The sequence below is a fragment of the Nerophis lumbriciformis genome, linkage group LG04 (assembly GCF_033978685.3).
Source record: "Nerophis lumbriciformis linkage group LG04, RoL_Nlum_v2.1, whole genome shotgun sequence".
In the NCBI taxonomy this organism is placed as follows: Eukaryota; Metazoa; Chordata; class Actinopteri; order Syngnathiformes; family Syngnathidae; genus Nerophis; species Nerophis lumbriciformis.
The window spans coordinates 11,111,780-11,131,214 of record NC_084551.2 but is presented as its reverse complement, the minus strand read 5'-3'; the positions used below and the strand labels follow the sequence as shown (position 1 = coordinate 11,131,214).

General features: G+C 42.1%; 1 protein-coding gene across 4 annotated transcripts in view; it reads left to right on the top strand.

The window, feature by feature from the left end:
- Positions 1-19,435, top strand: part of LOC133595948 (intermembrane lipid transfer protein VPS13B-like) — a 672,020-nt gene that overhangs the window by 395,254 nt on the left and 257,331 nt on the right. For all 4 annotated transcript variants that reach the window (XM_061948790.2, XM_061948782.2, XM_061948793.2 and 1 more), the window contains exon 38: positions 6,274-6,657. In XM_061948790.2, coding sequence (XP_061804774.2) covers positions 6,274-6,657 — 384 coding nt within the window. The remainder of the gene's footprint in view (positions 1-6,273; positions 6,658-19,435) is intronic.

Genomic DNA, 19,435 nt, shown 5'->3' with positions numbered 1-19,435 from the left:
TAAAGTTTATGACCAAAGCCAAATTTTTCTAATGTCAAAAATAGAAAATTCCATTCCACTCGATCAAACGCCTTCTCAGCATCCATTGAGATGACAACTTCTGGGATGCATGATGTCGAAGTGGAACATAAAATATTCAGAAGGCGCCTGACATTGTGAAAGGACTGCCTTTCCCTGATAAAGCCAGTTTGGTCTGTATAAATAATACAAGGGTTTCCAAGCGAGCTGCAAGAATCTTAGCTAAGAGTTTTACATCGGCACAAAGTAAAGAGATTGGGCGATAGTTACTGCATAGCAGATGATCTTTATCCTTGTTTAGTATAAGTGATATGGTAGCCTGGCGCAGTGAGGGAGGAAGGATGTCTGTCTGGAAGGATTCATTGTACATGTTCAATAAAAGTGGGGACAGTTTGTCGACAAAGGTCTTATAAAATTCAGCAGGAAATCCATCTGGGCCTGGACATTTTCCACTCTGCATTGACCTCAAGGCGGACTTTAGTTCTTCAGGGGTCAGAGGTCCACCCAGCCTAAATAGACATGAAGGCACACTTTCTATCCATCACTCAGTGTGAAACGTGTGGGAAATGGGTACACTTCTTTATCGAACTGAAAATTCAGGTTACAAATACAATTTACAAGGTAAATTGCTTATATGGAGAAGCTCTTAACTCAAAACACTTGTATCTTAAATCAACGTTGTCCATTGAAATGAATTATAATCAATAAATATTGTATGAAAAACAATACAATAGAAATACTAAAAACATCTTCAGTAATTTAAAGAAGTACCGTATTTTCCGGACTATAGAACGCACTTGTATATAAACCACACCCACTAAATCTTAGAAGGAAAATATACTTTTCCATATATAAGCCACACCGAACAATAAGCACAGATATATACATTGTGGAATTAGTTATCTACACAGAAATATTTTGTGAATGTTTATTACAATTTATACCTTGATTGTTTACAAATGGTGCCTGTCACATGGCAGTACAACGGCTGATCAAACAAAACAGAAGTCATCCTCATGGACCCACGAGCTGCGAAAGCTAGCTCTCCAATCAGCTAAACATACTCAATAAGTCCGCGGTGACGTTTTGTGAATTTACTGAGGAATTTGTGTAACAAACAATACAAAAATAATGCCATTGTAAGTTAATAATTCTAACACAGACACTCAAACATGTTGGCATATTAGCTAAAGCTAATGACGCTAACTACATTACATTGCGATAGCACAGACAAATATGCATGAAAACACTCCTACAGACATCACACACAGAACGGTTTAGTAAGAATAAATAGTTTTAGTTATATTGTAAAGCTTACAAACATTACTTGGAGTGACGAATTAAGAATCTTTACGAGGAGAACCCCTATGGCCGACTAGAAGTCAAAACAACACTTGTGCTTCCGCTTTTAAAGCATTAAACAAAAGGAACTACTGTAGACTTTCACCCTGCTGCACCTGCAGGGAGCAAACTCGTCCAAAAGATGGCACCATAGCACAAACAATAACACACATTTTCAATGTCTCTGCATGTGTTTAATGAAAACTATTTGTTGAACACAAAATAGTTTGGCAGTTAGCCACAGGGCTCAAAGCTCATTTATCTTGGAGAGTGGACTTATACGGTATTTCCTTTCAGCTGCATCTTCATCAAAACACAATCAGCAGCTACTCTTTATTTTCATGGATAAATGTCCCCCATTATTTTAACATCCTCTGCTGACGTTAGACTCATTCCGCTTCATTATAGTACAAACTAACAGTACTACGCTTGTTACAAACCCTTGTTACGTTAAATGAGTTTAAAGCTTCTGTGAAAGGATCGCAGTCTACCTTGTCTGTATGCACACGTGTTATGTGAGCAAGTCTTAATGTTGTAAATTTGATGTTTTATGTGTTGTTTACTGTTTTTAATGTAGCCTTGCTGCTGCCCTCTTGGCCAGGTCTCCCTTGGAAAAGAGATCTTTGATCTCAATGGGATTTTACCTGGTTAAATAAAGGCTTGCTAAATAAATGAAAATACGCTCGAATCGCTTCGCAAAACACTTTTTTGATGTTTTGTTTCTTTGATTCAATGAATTGCATCCATTTCTTCTTTTCAGCATTGTCCTTCACACTAACTTTTTTCCTTCCCATGGTTGGAAAAACGAACGTATGTAGATATCTAGCTTTATTAAGCCAACTAATTGCGGGGATGCTTGTAACTCAAATCATCCAAGACATAACTCTTATCTCAAAGCACTGCAGGTAACACTGTTCATTCCGCCAATAAACGCAAATCTTACAAATTTGAGTTCTAATATACAGGTAAAAGCCAGTAAATTAGAATATTTTGAAAAACTTGATTTATTTCAGTAATTGCATTCAAAAGGTGTAACTTGTACATTATATTTATTCATTGCACACAGACTGATGCATTCAAATGTTTATTTCATTTAATTTTGATGATTTGAAGTGGCAACAAATGAAAATCCAAAATTCCGTGTGTCACAAAATTAGAATATTACTTAAGGCTAATACAAAAAAGGGATTTTTAGAAATGTTGGCCAACTGAAAAGTATGAAAATGAAAAATATGAGCATGTACAAAACTCAATACTTGGTTGGAGCTCCTTTTGCCTCAATTACTGCGTTAATGCGGCGTGGCATGGAGTCGATGAGTTTCTGGCACTGCTCAGGTGTTATGAGAGCCCAGGTTGCTCTGATAGTGGCCTTCAACTCTTCTGCGTTTTTGGGTCTGGCATTCTGCATCTTCCTTTTCACAATACCCCACAGATTTTCTATGGGGCTAAGGTCAGGGGAGTTGGCGGGCCAATTTAGAACAGAAATACCATGGTCCGTAAACCAGGCACGGGTAGATTTTGCGCCGTGTGCAGGCGCCAAGTCCTGTTGGAACTTGAAATCTCCATCTCCATAGAGCAGGTCAGCAGCAGGAAGCATGAAGTGCTCTAAAACTTGCTGGTAGACGGCTGCGTTGACCCTGGATCTCAGGAAACAGAGTGGACCGACACCAGCAGATGACATGGCACCCCAAACCATCACTGATGGTGGAAACTTTACACTAGACTTCAGGCAACGTGGATCCTGTGCCTCTCCTGTCTTCCTCCAGACTCTGGGACCTCGATTTCCAAAGGAAATGCAAAATTTGCATGGTTGGGTGATGGTTTGGGGTGCCATGTCATCTGCTGGTGTCGGTCCACTCTGTTTCCTGAGATCCAGGGTCAACGCAGCCGTCTACCAGCAAGTTTTAGAGCACTTCATGCTTCCTGCTGCTGACCTGCTCTATGGAGATGGAGATTTCAAGTTCCAACAGGACTTGGCGCCTGCACACAGCGCAAAATCTACCCGTGCCTGGTTTACAGACCATGGTATTTCTGTTCTAAATTGGCCCGCCAACTCCCCTGACCTTAGCCCCATAGAAAATCTGTGGGGTATTGTGAAAAGGAAGATGCAGAATGCCAGACCCAAAAACGCAGAAGAGTTGAAGGCCACTATCAGAGCAACCTGGGCTCTCATAACACCTGAGCAGTGCCAGAAACTCATCGACTCCATGCCACGCCGCATTAACGCAGTAATTGAGGCAAAAGGAGCTCCAACCAAGTATTGAGTACATGCTCATATTTTTCATTTTCATACTTTTCAGTTGGCCAACCTTTCTAAAAATCCCTTTTTTGTATTAGCCTTAAGTAATATTCTAATTTTGTGACACACGGAATTTTGGATTTTCATTTGTTGCCACTTCAAATCATCAAAATTAAATGAAATAAACATTTGAATGCATCAGTCTGTGTGCAATGAATAAATATAATGTACAAGTTACACCTTTTGAATGCAATTACTGAAATAAATCAAGTTTTTCAAAATATTCTAATTTACTGGCTTTTACCTGTATATGATGTCCAATTTTTCCATTAATTCATTTTCTTGACAATTCTTTGGGCTCACAGAAACATACATTTTCCTCATGTAGTGTAAGGGTAATAATGTTTTGTGTGCATGAAAAGCTTAATACTGTAGGTTGTTAAGTGATGCATGGCTCTGGGGGTAGAGAGTTGTGTTTTTTTTGGGTGGGGACAAAAAGTGATTCGAGAAGGAGCTTTTTGAGATGATTGAGAGCCAGGCAGAGAGCAGCAAGCCAGGCATGGCCCCGACTGTGTGATGAGGGCCAACTTTAAGTGATTACAGCCAGGGTGGGGTTGATTGGAAGGGGGGGGGTGCTGGAAAAGTAAACGACTGGGCTGACTAAGAAGAGAGAGACAAGAAGATGATCTCCATGATGCAGAGAGGGGAGAATAAAAAATAAAAAAAAGAGTGGGTGTGCACAGTAACCTACTGTAAATGAACAGCTGCATGCATGCTTTTTATTCCATCTCTGGAAACTTTCCTGATGTAAGTCAGGTGGAAATGATAAGCTACGTTGCACAGCAAATTGTACCTGCCCTCCAGTTCCATTCTTCCTTTTTACCGTTTGCCTCACTTCCGCTGGATTAAAGAATGAAAGAAGACCTGGATCTATGTTTGTGTGTGTGTTGCAACTCCTGGCAGTGCTTCCAGCACTTGTATCTGGGAACGAGACGTACACGGAAGGCCTTAAAAGCACCAATGCCTTGAAGATGCCATGAAAAGCAGCTGGACTTGTTTTCAGCTGCTTCCCTCTACCATCATCATGAGCAAGTGGAAAAATGTGATAATGGAAGTGGTATAACACGGCATGGAGTTAATTCATGTGTCGCTGTAAATTCCAGTCAAGTGTTTGAAGACTACAGTGCACAAAGGAAGAATAAAATAGAAGTCTTAAATTTATGTGGCGTGCATTAAATAATAATGAAAAAAAAACTTTAATGCTCTTCCACATCAATTTGGGTTATGTACACGTTTGAGTTTATGGAACCAACATGGATTTTTTTCACTTATGGTGGATTTTGTCTATTACCCAAGTTGTATTTGTTCAGGTTCTAGCATTAAAAAGTCTTGTTTTAGGATTTGTACACACTAAATAGGCCATTACCAAATTGCCTGACATAAAATGTATTGTATACAATGTAATTCCACATCCATGAATACAACACCACAGAAGTTGGAACACCCATGCAGCTTTAAAGTGTGTGTTTGTATAATTATTACATAGTTAAAGTTCAAGTTCCGATGATTGTCACACACACTGGGTGTGGTGAAATGTGTCCTCTGCATTTGCCCCATCACCATGTTCACCCCCTGGGAGGTGAGGGGAGCAGTGAGCAGCAGCGTGCGCCGCGCTCTTGGAATTATTTGGTGATTTAACCCCCAATTCAAACCCTTGATGCTGAGTGCCAAGTAGGGAGGCAATGGGTCCCATTTGTATAGTCTTTGGTATGACTCGGCCGGGGTTTGAACTCACAACCTCCCAGTCTCAGGGCGGACACTCTAACCACATGGCCACTGAGCTGGTGATTTGCTGGTGTTTATGTGAGTACTTGCCTAAAAGCATTGCTCCTTTAACCCTTGTGTAATGTTCATATTGTTGTTACTTAGCCAGTGTTTGTGGGTCTGATGGACCCGTTGCATTTTGTGGCTTTTAATACCTCACAATTTTAACACTTTTATGTTAAAATACTGAACAGATGTCTACCTTATCCCAATAAACATCTGTTCAGTATTTTAACACAAAAGTGTTTGATTGCTAGGCATTAAAAGCCACAAAATGCAACGGGTCCATCAGACCCACAAACGCTGGCTGAGGAACAACAATATGAACGTTGCACGGAAAATTTCTCTGCCAGTTTCCGCATCCCACAGGGATTCTTCTTTTGTGATACTGCACCTGCGGTTCCCACACAAGGTTGCAACATTGTTTGTCAACACTGTCTGCTCTCATTTTCTCGCACATTTGACCCTCTGATGTTCTGTGTACCTACACTCTGTCCTCCTCCTGTCTAGGCCTGCTGTGTGTGTGGGTGTGTGTGTGTGTGTGCCTGTGTGTGCGTGTTTGTGTGTGTGTGTGTTGTACACAGAACATCAATTTCCACACTTCTATTAGCCCCGGGTCCAGTGGACCCGGACATCTTATATATTATAGAAATGTGTAGGGGGGGGTGTATGGTGTGTGGTCATTAAATATGTATTGTGATATATGTTCTTCACAGAAAATGAGCCAAAGTCAGTGAGTCTCAATTGTATCATTTTTCTTTTCATAAAAATAGAAAACGGGTCCCACAGACCCGAACACCACACAAAGGTTAAGCTTTCTTAATATTTTTTTCTGACTTTTTTTTCCACAGCGGAACTCAGTTTGGAGCTGTCTCGCCCCTTGAAAGTCAACCCAACACTGGTCAAATTGGAGCAGGCCAAAGCCTACCTGAAGAAACTTGTGCCAAACCACATGTGGAACACCTCGAGTAAACCAGCTTCCACTTCCGCGACCCCTCAGTCGTCTCCTGCCAAGATGCCGCCCAGGGCCTTCACCCATTCCCATCAGAGCCATGGCCTTAGCAAAGCCAGCAGCATTGACGCCTTGGCTCTGTCCTTCCCCAAGGTCTCTCTCCACACTACCCAGATTGTGGTCGTCATGGAGACGGAGGCCCATCCGATGACGCCCAGCGTGACTGTGTCTGTGTCATCTATGACAGGAAGTCTAAACTTGAAGTCGGGCCTAAGGATCGAGGGTGAGTAAGACAGAAATATTCCTTTCACTGTGTAAACAGAAAATATATTGAAGAATGTATTGGCAGGGAAATACCTTGTTAAAAACAACGAAGGAGCACATGTTTTTATTTTACAGCTCAGTCGGCAACCTGTCCTAATGAGAATTTACTAGGATCTTCTACAAAACGAAATGTGATCTTTATAGCGTAAAATTTGCCACATTTTTTGGGGCGTTGCTTTAATAAAAAAAAGCGAGAAAATAATAATGGTTAACCGTTTCAAAATAAAATAGCAAAACAGTCAGTATGCGTCATAGCTGGCGGTAGAGCCTGGCTGTGGCTGTATTCACTTCAGAATTAAGTTTTAACCATGTGACAAAATGTAATTAAACTGCACCAAAAAACTTCTACTAGCAGCTATTGTGATCCTGAGCTATGGTACGCCTTAAATAATTATAAATGTAAAATTAAATGTAAACATATATATATCTATATATATATGTATAGATATATATATATATATATATATCGGACACGTTTCCAGTGAGGGTTGGACTCCGCCAAGGCTGCCCTTTGTCACCGGTTCTGTTCATAACTTTTATGGACAGAATTTCTAGGCGCAGTCAAGGCGTTGAGGGGATCTGGTTTGGTGGCTGCAGGATTAGGTCTCTGCTTTTTGCAGATGATGTGGTCCTGATGGCTTCATCTGGCCAGGATCTTCAGCTCTCACTGGATCGGTTCGCAGCTGAGTGTGAAGCGACTGGGATGAGAATCAGCACCTCCAAGTCCGAGTCCATGGTTCTCGCCCGGAAAAGGGTGGAGTGCCATCTCCGGGTTGGGGAGGAGATCTTGCCTCAAGTGGAGGAGTTCAAGTACCTCGGAGTCTTGTTCACGAGTGAGGGAAGAGTGGATCGTGAGATCGACAGGCGAATCGGTGCGGCGTCTTCAGTAATGCGGACGCTGTATCGATCCGTTGTGGTGAAGAAGGAGCTGAGCCGGAAGGCAAAGCTCTCAATTTACCGGTCGATCTACGTTCCCATCCTCACCTATGGTCATGAGCTTTGGATTATGACCGAAAGGACAAGATCACGGGTACAAGCGGCCGAAATGAGTTTCCTCCGCCGGGTGGCGGGGCTCTCCCTTAGAGATAGGGTGAGAAGCTCTGCCATCCGGGAGGAGCTCAAAGTAAAGCCGCTGCTCCTCCACATCGAGAGGAGCCAGATGAGGTGGTTCGGGCATCTGGTCAGGATGCCACCCGAAGGTGTTTAGGGCACGTCCGACCGGTAGGAGGCCGCGGGGAAGACCCAGGACACGTTGGGAAGACTATGTCTCCCGGCTGGCCTGGGAACGCCTCGGGGTCCCACAGGAAGAGCTGGACGAAGTGGCTGGGGAGAGGGAAGTCTGGGCTTCCCTGCTTAGGCTGCTGCCCCCGCGACCCGACCTCGGATAAGCGGAAGAAGATGGATGGATGGATATATATATATATTTTAACACTGTTGAATTCCCAAGGAGATGGTCAAACCCTTCTGCTTGCTTAAAGGGAGTTGCTCAATGTGTTTGTTAATTTTTGTGTCTGCATTGTTATTGTAGTAATTATTATTTTTTTTTTTTGTAGATTGCCATGATATATGAAACTATTAGCCGTCCAGGGTGCGGGGGCTGTAATTAGTCTAAACCAGGAAGTAGGGCTGGGCGATATGGACCAAAAGTAATACCACAGTATTTTTAGTTCGAATCCCGGTATCCGTGCTTAAGATTGCCTCAGTGCTTTATGGGTAGATAAGCAGTGTGTGAGAGCACTCTGATTTTTCTTGTAAGTCCACGTGTGGCGGATAAATACAGCAAAAGTAAGCGCATGAAAAATACAACGCTCCATAACGCTGTATTAGTGAGAGCCCTGGGCTTGTTTCTTTGTGATGAGATGGTCCCTGCCACATTTACATTTTATATGTTGATGAATATGCATTGTGCCATATAACAAAGATACAACAAATACAACAAATGATGACTTCTTAACAGGGGATTTATTATACATCTCTGAACAAGCTAATTGGTGTGTCTAGTGCAGTGGTTCTTAACCTGGGTTCGGTGAGTCGGCCTCAGGGGTTCGGCGAAGGTCAAAACACACCCGACTCATCGTGTAAATACAAACTTCTCCCTATCAACGTATTACGGATACGGCAACAGCTGACTGATTTGCCGGTGTGTAATTTGTTGTGAGTTTATGCACTGTGTTGGTTTTGTTCTTTGAACAAGGTGATGTTCATGCACGGTTCATTTTGTGCACCAGTAAAAAAAAAACATGGTGACACTTTAGTATGGGGAACATATTCACCATTAATTAGTTGCTTATTAACATGCAAATTAGTAACATATTGGCTCTTAACTAGTCATTATTAAGTACTTATTAAAGCTTATTCGGCATGGCCTTATTATAACCCTGACCCTAACCCTAACCAAATAACTCTAAATGAAGTCTTTATTACTTAGAATTTGTTCCCCTAGTGTCCAAATAACTATAAATTAAGTCTTCGTTACTTAGAATATGTTCCCCATACTAAAGTGTTACCAAAAACATATAACTTTGTCTTGAATTTGAAAAAAAATTTATTTATTTTTTTCACTAAAGAAGGGTTTGGTGAATGCGCATATGAAACTGGTGGGGTTCAGTACCTCCAACAAGGTTAAGAACCACTGATCTAGTGCAGGGGTCGGCAACCTTCAGCATACAAAGAGCCATTTCAGCCCATTTCCCCCCAAATAAAACCCACCGAGAGCCGCAAACTCTGTTCGATTCTAAAAATGAAGATAACACCACTTATAGTTCCGTTAAACTTGTGCTTTATGAAATCAAACACTTGACAAACAAACAACTGACATTTTGTTTCTGGGTATAATGAAGCAAATCGCCAAAGGAATTTGAACATTAGAAAAAAATACACTGTTCCTTCCCTTATTAATGAATTTTTGAAAAAAGTTAACTCACTCCAATATTCTGAAGGCATACAGCTGCAGCATATTTAATTAGACTAAAAAGGTGTGTGGATGTGAGTGTGAATGTTGTCTGTCTATCTGTGTTGGCCCTGCGATGAGGTGGCGACTTGTCCAGGGTGTACCCCGTCTTCCGCCCGATTGTAGCTGAGATAGGCTCCAGCGCCCCCCGCGACCCCAAAGGGAATAAGCGGTAGAAAATGGATGGATAAAAAGGGAAAACAACAACCATGTCATCAATGACGCAAATTAATTAAAATGTAAATAAATAAAATGTTTCTCTTTTTTGATCCTTCTATTGCTCGCTTAAAACCGCTAAAAACAGTACAATTGCTTGGCAGCACGAGATGACGCGTAGGGGCTGTGACATATATTTCAATCGACAATATATTCAAATATGTTTTATTTTTCAATCAACCAATCAAAGTTTACTTATGTAGCCCTAAATCACGAGTGTCTCAAAGGGCTGCACAAGCCACAACGACATCCTCGGCTCAGATCGCACATCAGGGCAAGAAAAAACTCAACCCAATGGGATGACAATGAGAAACCTTGGAGGGGACCGCAGATGTGGGGAGCCCCAACTGTTAAATTAAAATAAACTAACTAAATAAAATAAAATTTTATAAATTTGGTATTTGTTGACATTTTGTTTCAAAGCCAAAGGGAGCCGCAGCGGAGGCATGAAAGAGCCGCATGAGGCTCCAGAGCCGCGGGTTGCAGACCCCTGGTCTAGTGGAACAGGCAACAGTTAAGTCGGAGAAAATGTGGTCGTTTATAAATTATTTAATGTTTCTGTGCAACCCGATAGAAAATGTGTCATTGACTGGTGGTTTGGGACCACTGATTTAAAAAGTAATACGTTGGCTGTTTCTATGTCAGAGCAATTTTCATTCATTTTGTTTATGAATGTTAGGTTTATAGCCTCTCGGTTGGGCTTCTACTCGCTCACTGCAATGAAAGTCGCTGGTTGTTCAGTTTAAAACTACTTTTCAGCCACCCAGCTGCTACACTACAGTACCTCCGTCTGCACGGGCTGAGGGGAGAGGCACTTTTAAACCGAGTCATAGCTAAACATTCGACACTCCGAGCGAGCAGCAGAGAGGAGCTGTCGTTAGCTTCTGTGCTAAGTCGTTAACAGAGGTGAACAACATAAAGTGATGAGATTAGTCACTACAAGGAGGGATATACAGTAGGTTCTCAAGAAAATTTCTATATGTGTAAATAAAACTGTAGTCGCTCACCAAAAGCCAAATGCAGTCGCTGACCAAAGCATTTTATCAAACTGCGGTTGTGAAGTCGGCACCGCGCGCCATACTTTTTAAAAAGTTTGATGCACAGATCTCCGGGTTGGGGAGGAGACCCTGCCCCAAGTGGAGGAGTTCAAGTACCTAGGAGTCTTGTTCACGAGTGAGGGAAGAGTGGATCGTGAGATCGACAGGCGGATCGGTGCGGCATCTTCAGTAATGCGGACGCTGTATCGATCCGTTGTGGTGACGAAGGAGCTGAGCCGGAAGGCAAAGCTCTCAATTTACCGGTCGATCTACGTTCCCATCCTCACCTATGGTCATGAGCTTTGGGTTATGACCGAAAGGACAAGATCACGGGTACAAGCGGCCGAAATGAGTTTCCTCCGCCGGGTGGCGGGGCTCTCCCTTAGAGATAGGGTGAGAAGCTCTGTCATCCGGGGGGAGCTCAAAGTAAAGCCGCTGCTCCTCCACATCAAGAGGAGCCAGATGAGGCGGTTCGGGCATCTGGTCAGGATGCCACCCGAACGCCTCCCTAGGGAGGTGTTTAGGGCACGTCCAACCGGTAGGAGGCCACGGGGAAGACCCAGGACACGTTGGGAAGACTATGTCTCCCGGCTGGCCTGGGAACGCCTCGGGATCCCCCGGGAAGAGCTGGACGAAGTGGCTGGGGAGAGGAAAGTCTGGGCTTCCCTGCTTAGGCTGCTGCCCCCGCGACCCGACCTCGGATAAGTGGAAGAAGATGGATGGATGGATGGATGCACAGTGCGTCATTGTGCGTCAGAGAGGAGCCTCCGTAAACACGCAAGGGGCGGTGGTGAGCCAAAGAGAGCAAACGGCCGTAAAAAAGGCACATCAGAATATGATGGTATTGATCTCAAGTATGTACCGCTTTCTAAATTATATGAGGTATAACACCGGTATATCGCGCAGCCCTACTAGGAAGTCAAGTGAAGGGCTTCAAGATATGGGGCTGAGGGTCGTGAGTTTGAGACCCCAATGTAGATTGTTTTGTTGAATCACATTTGTTTTGCTAGGGGAATTTTCATATGGGGCAACACGGTGGCACAGGTCCTGGGTTCGACCCTGGACTCGGGATCTTTCTGTGTGGAATTTGCATGTTCTCCCCGTGACTGCGTGGGTTCCCTCCGTGGACTGCGGCTTCCTCCCACCTCCAAAGACATGCACCTGGGGATAGGTTGATTGGCAACAATAAATTGGTCCTAGTGTGTGAATGTGAGTGTGAATGTTGTCTATCTGTGTTGGCCCTGCGATGAGGTGGTAACTTGTCCAGGGTGTACACCGCCTTCCGCCCGAATGCAGCTGAGACCCCGAAAGGGACAAGCGGTAGCAAATGGATGGATGGATGGATTTTCACTTGTGAAAGCAACTTGTAGGTATTTTAACTTAGTTTTTTTGTGGTTAGCATCCATTTTTTTTAGCAGTTGTACTTTTTTAGATGAATGTCCTTGGCAAAGCTGTACGTAAGATTCCTCACTTTCTTCCCGTCATGTCTGAAGTTAATGTGGATCGTCTTGTACCTGATGAGACATTTCATTTTGCAGACAGATTTCTCTGACATCATAGTTCTCTTCAGTCAGTCACTATACTTTTTCCTGGCCGGCTCGTCTCCCTAAAACAGTTGTGCGTTCAAGAAAATGTCGTTGATCGATGATCTTGACAGTTTAAATATTTAACAAGGCACGTTTTTTCACGTCTTTATCCCCAAATATATCAGACATTATAAAAAGAAATGGATATGTGAAACAGAGAGGCTGTGAAGCCTGAACCCCAAAGCTGCGCTGGCCAACTTTCCACCAAGTATTTGTCGAATGCATGTGTGGTACTGCAGTTTTGTTTTAATGTTACCTCTAATGGACGAATGTGTTCCTTTCTCTTTACTGTTTAGACATACATCTTCATCCACCCATTCTAACTATATCATTTTTAATTGTGCAGTATACACATTCTTCTGTGACATGAAACTGTGGAACATGTTCTTGGTTTCAACTAAACCAGGGGTCGGCAACCCGCGGCTCTAGAGCCGCATGCGGCTCTAGAGCCGCATGCGGCTCTTTAGCGCCGCCCTAGTGGCTCTCTGGAGCTTTTTCAGAAATGTATGAAAAATGGAAAAAGATGAGGGGAAAAAAATCTATTTTTTGTTTTAATATGGTTTCTGTAGGAGGACAAAAATGACACAAAGCTCCCTAATTGTTATAAAGCACACTGTTTATATTAAACATGCTTCACTGATTCGAGTATTTGGCGAGCGCCGTTTTGTCCTACTAATTTTGGCGGTCCTTGAACCCATCGTAGTTTGTTTACATGTATAACTTTCTCCGACTTTCTAGGATGTGTTTTATGCCACATCTTTTTCTGTCTCATTTTGTCCACCAAACTTTTAAGGTTGTGCATGAAAGGTGAGTTTTGTTGATGTTATTGACTTGTTGGAGTGCTAATCAGACATATTTGGTCACTGCATGACTGCAAGCTAATCGATGCTAACATGCTATTTAGGCTAGCTATATGTACATATTGCATCATAATGCCTCATTTGTAGCTATATTTGAGGTCATTTAGTTTCCTTTAAGTCCTCTTAATTCAATTTATATCTCATGACACACTATCTGTATGTAATATGGCTTTTAATTTTTTGCAGCTCCAGACAGATTTTTTTTTTTGTATTTTTGGTCCAATATGGCTCTTTCAACATTTTGGGTTGCCGACCCCTGAACTAAACAAACCCCATCCTCTAAAAAGCAGCTTATTGTCCAGGAGTCATGGCAATACAGTGATACCTCAACTTGAGAGTGCCCCAGCTTTGGAGTGTTTTGAGATAAAAGCTGTCTCTCGGCTAATTATGCTTTAAGTTGCAAGCAAAATTATAAAAAATATTTCCATTAAATTTGTATTGACATCCAGCATCAGACATTCCTATCCACTACATCAGTGGTTCTCAACCTTTTTTCAGTGATGTACCCCCTGTGAAATTGTTTTTAATTCAAGTACCCCCTAATCAGAGCAAAGCATTTTTGGTTGGAAAAAAAGAGATAAAGAAGTAAATTACAGCACTATGTCATCAGTTTCTGATTTATTAAATTGTATAACAGTGCAAAATATTGCTCATTTGTAGTGGTCTTTCTTGAACTATTTGGAAAAAATATATAAAAATAACTAAAAACTTGTTGAAAAGTGATTCAATTATAAATAAAGATTTCTACACATAGAAGTAATCATCAATTTAAAGTGCCTTCTTTGGGGATTGTAATAGAGATCCATCTGGATTCATGAACTTAATTCTAAACATTTCTTCACAAAAAAAGAAATCTTTAACATCAATATTTATGGAACATGTCCACAAAAAAATCTAGCTGTCAACACTGAATATTGAATTGTTGCATAGTTGCATTGTAATGAATGGAATAGCCTACTTGATTTGATGTTCAGTTTACATTCATATTTTGTTGAAGTATTATTCAACAAATATATTTATAAAGGATCTTTGAATTGTTGCTATTTTTAGAATATTTAAAACAAATCTCACGTACCCGTTGGCATAGCTTCAAGTACCCCCAGGGGTACGCGTACCCCCATTTGAGAACCACTGCACTACATCATATATCTATTGTCTGCCCTAAATGTCAAAATATTTTTTGTTTATATCCCGATGCCACCCCCCCACCCCAAATAAAAAGAAAAAAAGAGTATGAAAACAAAACAAAGTAATAATAATATTTACAGATAAATCAATTAAATAAATTAACAATACTAATAATCAGAAATTAAAGAATATAAACAAATAGTAAATAATAATAAAAAATATATATAGACATGTAGGTAATAAAGAAAAATTCAAAAAAATGTTAACAGTACAATCACTAATTCGAGAAAATAAAATCACGTTTATAGAGCGTGACATGATTGACCCAGTTTTCCCAATATGAAGTAAATTTCTCCAATTTATAATTAATAAAAGTAGTTATCTTCTCCATTTGATATATGTCCATTGTGATTTTCATCCATTGCTTCAAAGTTGGGCTCTCCTGGGATATCCATTTCCGAGTAATGGTCTTTTTACAGGCCACTAGTAGGATATTCATTAAATGTTTATATTTTTTCAGCCAATCCTGAGTTACATGTCGGAAAAACAGGGTCTTACTTTCAAGGGGTATTTCCACATTTGAAAAAATCCTGTAAAGCTTGGTCTATCTCTTTCCAATAGTCCTTTATGGCAGAGCAGTCCTAGAAAACATGGTAGTGGTTTGCGTTTAGGTTCCCACAATTTCTCCTATATACAGGGGAGTTATCATAGTGAGACTTCTGAGAAGGTGTGCAAGCAAAAATGTTAATTCCAGGCATCCCCGTTAATAGTTGGCGTTGCAATTGTCACAGGGAACCCCGTATAACATTCGCCCAAAACATCTGGTCTTATTCTCTAGCATTAGCTTATAGCTAGAGATGGACATAACTTTGTTTTCCAACCATAGGAAGAAATAACATGAGTGTGAAGGACAGTGCCTCGAAGAGGAAGTGGATCAAATTGATTAAATTAGAGAAAAAAATAATCAAACATGACCGAGCGTGTGGTCGACTTGGTGAAGCACTTAGAACGTATCACTGCTATTCTGCACCAGACTGAAGCAGATTAAGTCTAACGGAAGCTAAGGATGTTAAAATAATATCGAAAAGGCTGACATTTATCCATGATAATGTGGAGAATCTGCTGATGGTGTGTTTGACGGAGAAGCAGCTGGAAGGAGATAATGTAGAAGTCCACTCCAAAGTAAATGCTCTAAATTATCATTACTTCATAAAATTACTGTAGTTGTTAGTACTACATTATATTGTTCTTTTTTTCATACTATATGTCCGTATTTTTCGGACTATAAGTCACAGTTTTTTTTCATAGTTTGGCTGGGAGTGCGACTTTTCCTTAAGAGCGACTTATGTGTGAAATTATTAACACATTAGCGTAAAATATCAAATAATATTATTTAGCTCATTCACGTAAGAGAGGGCAGCGCGGTGGAAGAGGGGTTAGTGCGTCTGCCTCACAATACGAAGGTCCTGAGAAGTCCTGGGTTCAATCCCGGGCTCGGGATCTTTCTGTGTGGAGTTTGCATGTTCTCCCCGTGACTGCGTGGGTTCCCTCCGGGTACTCCGGCTTCCTCCCACCTCCAAAGACATGCACCTGGGGATAGGTTGATTGGCAACACTAAATTGGCCCTAGTGTGTGAATGTGAGTGTGAATGTTGTCTGTCTATCTGTGTTGGCCCTGTGATGAGGTGGCGACTTGTCCAGGGTGTACCCCGCCTTCCGCCCGATTGTAGCTGAGATAGGCTCCAGCTCCCCCCGCGACCCCAAAGGGATTAAGCGGTAGAAAATGGATGGATGTATGGACGTAAGAGACTAGACGTATAAGATTTCATGGGATTTAGCGATTAGCAGTGACAGATTGTTTGGTAAATGTATAGCATGTTCTATATGTTATAGTTATTTGAATGACTCTTACCATAATATGTTACGTTAACATACCAGGCACGTTCTCAGTTGGTTATTTATGCGTCATATAACGTACACTTATTTAGCCTGTTGTTCACTATTCTTTATTTATTTTAAATTGCCTTTCAAATGTCTATTGTTGGCGTTGGGTTTTATCAAATACATTTCCCCAAAAAATGGGACTTATACTCCAGTGCGACTTATATGTTTTTTTCCTTCTTTATTATGCATTTTCGGCCGGTGCGACGTATACTCCAGAGCGACTTATACTCCTGCTTTGTGGACTTGGAGAAGGCATTCGACCGTGTACCCCGGGAAGTCCTGTGAGGAGTGCTCAGAGAGTATGGGGTAACGGACTGTCTTATTGTGGCAGTTCGCTCCCTGTATGATCAGTGTCAGAGCTTGGTCCGCATTGCCGGCAGTAAGTCGGACACGTTTCCAGTGAGGGTTGGACTCCGCCAAGGCTGCCCTTTGTCACCGATTCTGTTCATAACCTTTATGGACAGAATTTCTAGGCGCAGTCAGGGCGTTGAGGGTATCTGGTTTGGTGGCTGCAGGATTAGGTCTCTGCTATTTGAAGATGATGTGGTCCTGATGGCTTCCTCCGGCCAAGATCTTCAGCTCTCACTGGATCGGTTCGCAGCCGAGTGTGAAGCGACTGGGAAGGGAATCAGCACCTCCATGTCAGAGTCCATGGTTCTCTCCCGGAAAAGGGTGGAGTGCCATCTCCGGGTTGGGGAGGAGATCTTGCCCCAAGTGGAGGAGTTCAAGTACCTCGGAGTCTTGTTCACGAGTGGGGGAAGAGTGGATCGTGAGATCGACAGGCGGATCGGTGCAGCGTCTTCAGTAATGCGGACGCTGTATCGATCCGTTGTGGTGAAGAAGGAGCTGAGCCGGAAGGCAAAGCTCTCGATTTACCGGTCGATCTACGTTCCCATCCTCACCTATGGTCATGAGCTTTGGGTCATGACCGAAAGGACAAGATCACGGGTACAAGCGGCCGAAATGAGTTTCCTCCGCCGAGTGGCGGGGCTCTCCCTTAGAGATAGGGTGAGAAGCTCTGTCATTCGGGGGGAGCTCAAAGTAAAGCCGCTGCTCCTCCACATCGAGAGGAGCCAGATGAGGTGGTTCGGGCATCTGGTCAGGATGCCACCCGAACGACTCCCTAGGAAGGTGTTTCGGGCACGTCCGACCGGTAGGAGGCCACAGGGAAGACCCAGGACATGCTGGGAAGACTATCTCTCCCGGCTGGCCTGGGAACGCCTCGGGGTCCCCCGGGAGGAGCTGGATGAAGTGGCTGGGGAGAGGGAAGTCTGGGCATCCCTGCTTAAGCTGCTGCCCCCGCGACCCGACCTCGGATAAGCGGAAGAAGATGGATGGATGGATGGATGGATGGATTTATACTCCGAAAAATACAGTATCTAGAAGTTAAATTTTCTCTCAAAAAGGCATGTTTTGTGCTAAAATCTTGCTGTTTTCGGGGGAGAAGCACGGATTTGAATTCATTTCATTGGGAGACGTTGATTTGGAATACAAGTGTTTTAGGTGAAGAGCTCCGTCACAGAACCAATTAAGCATTTAAATTGAGGTACTAATGTACGTGAGTTATGGTATTTGATTTACTAATCCCTCTTTGGATTAAATATACTGTATAAGATGTCAAGGATAAAACAATATTCTTGCGCCGTATTCTGTAAAAAAGCAGATGGAGCAGTGAGCGATGATCTTCCACATGCAGTATATACTGTATACGTTTCACTCCTAACTAGCTTGTTTGTATGTGCTACGTTGCAATGAAACCTCACACTATGGTGAGGGACAGAGTTGGAGCAGGGCTAAGTGCCTGCATCTGTTTTACAGATGTTGATATAGGGTTACTTAAGATATAATGTGTGTCAAAGCATCCAATTAAAACCTCAAACAACATGCATTTTGTTTACTTTAATCTACTTAACTGCTCAATGACACATTACTCCATGCCGCCCCACTTTTCACCAGCTTTTTCCACCCTGGATGTTTTGACTTGACAGTAGAACCTCTAAAGTTAAACACAATCTGTTCCGGTTTTCTGGTCAAACCCTGATTTGTTTGGATTTCAACCCATGGGTTGGAATGGTATTATGTCCTTCTGAGAATTAGCGTCCTCTGCAATGGCCATTTTTGTTTAGTCTGTTTCTTTTTTTGCTGACACACTTTTTGGACAAAAATAGCCCTGTTATGCAAAACACACATTTGCACTGCATAGGACGCCGGTTCTCAGGAAGATATTCTGATCCAAACCTGTATTAATTGTAGATGTAGTGTTTTAAGTTACATTGCTACCTCGATTAATTGTAAAAAATAAGTAATATAAAAACAATAGCATACTAAGTCTTTCATGACAAGTAGTAAATGCGTAATGTCACAGATGTACCTCATGTGTCTTACTTTATTCATTTGTTCATTTTCACTTACCCTGTTCAGGGTGACAAGTGAACTAAAGCCTATCCCAGCTGACTTTGGGAGGAGGTGGGGTACACCTCTGGACCTCCTAACTAGTGTCCCCGGCCTGGGGAATGCAATTCGACCCACAGAACGTCTCAAAGATAGTATTTTCCGGCAATAAATTACAACTATTGAAAATGTGCAGCGGTTTGAAAAAGAAGTTCACTACCGTTAGCCATTGACCATGAACACTACACCCCAAAGTAAGTGCATAGAGTCAAAATATAGGTACCATTCAGGCCGCCTTTACCACCCATGGTCTGATTAATCAAAAACCAAATCAGAAAGGTAATATACAGTACAGGCCAAAAGTTTGGACACGCCTTCTCCTCATTCAATGCGTTTTCTATATTTTCCTGACTATTGTAGATAGTCACTGAAGGCATCAAAACTATGAATGAACACATGTGGAGTTATGTACTTAACAAAACAAGGTGATATAACGGAAAACATGTTTTATATTCTAGTTTCTTCAAATTAGCCACCCTTTGCTCTGATTACTTTTTTGCGCACTCTTGGCATTCTCTCGATGAGCTTCAAGCACATCTGTGAAGTAAAAACCATTTCGGGTGACT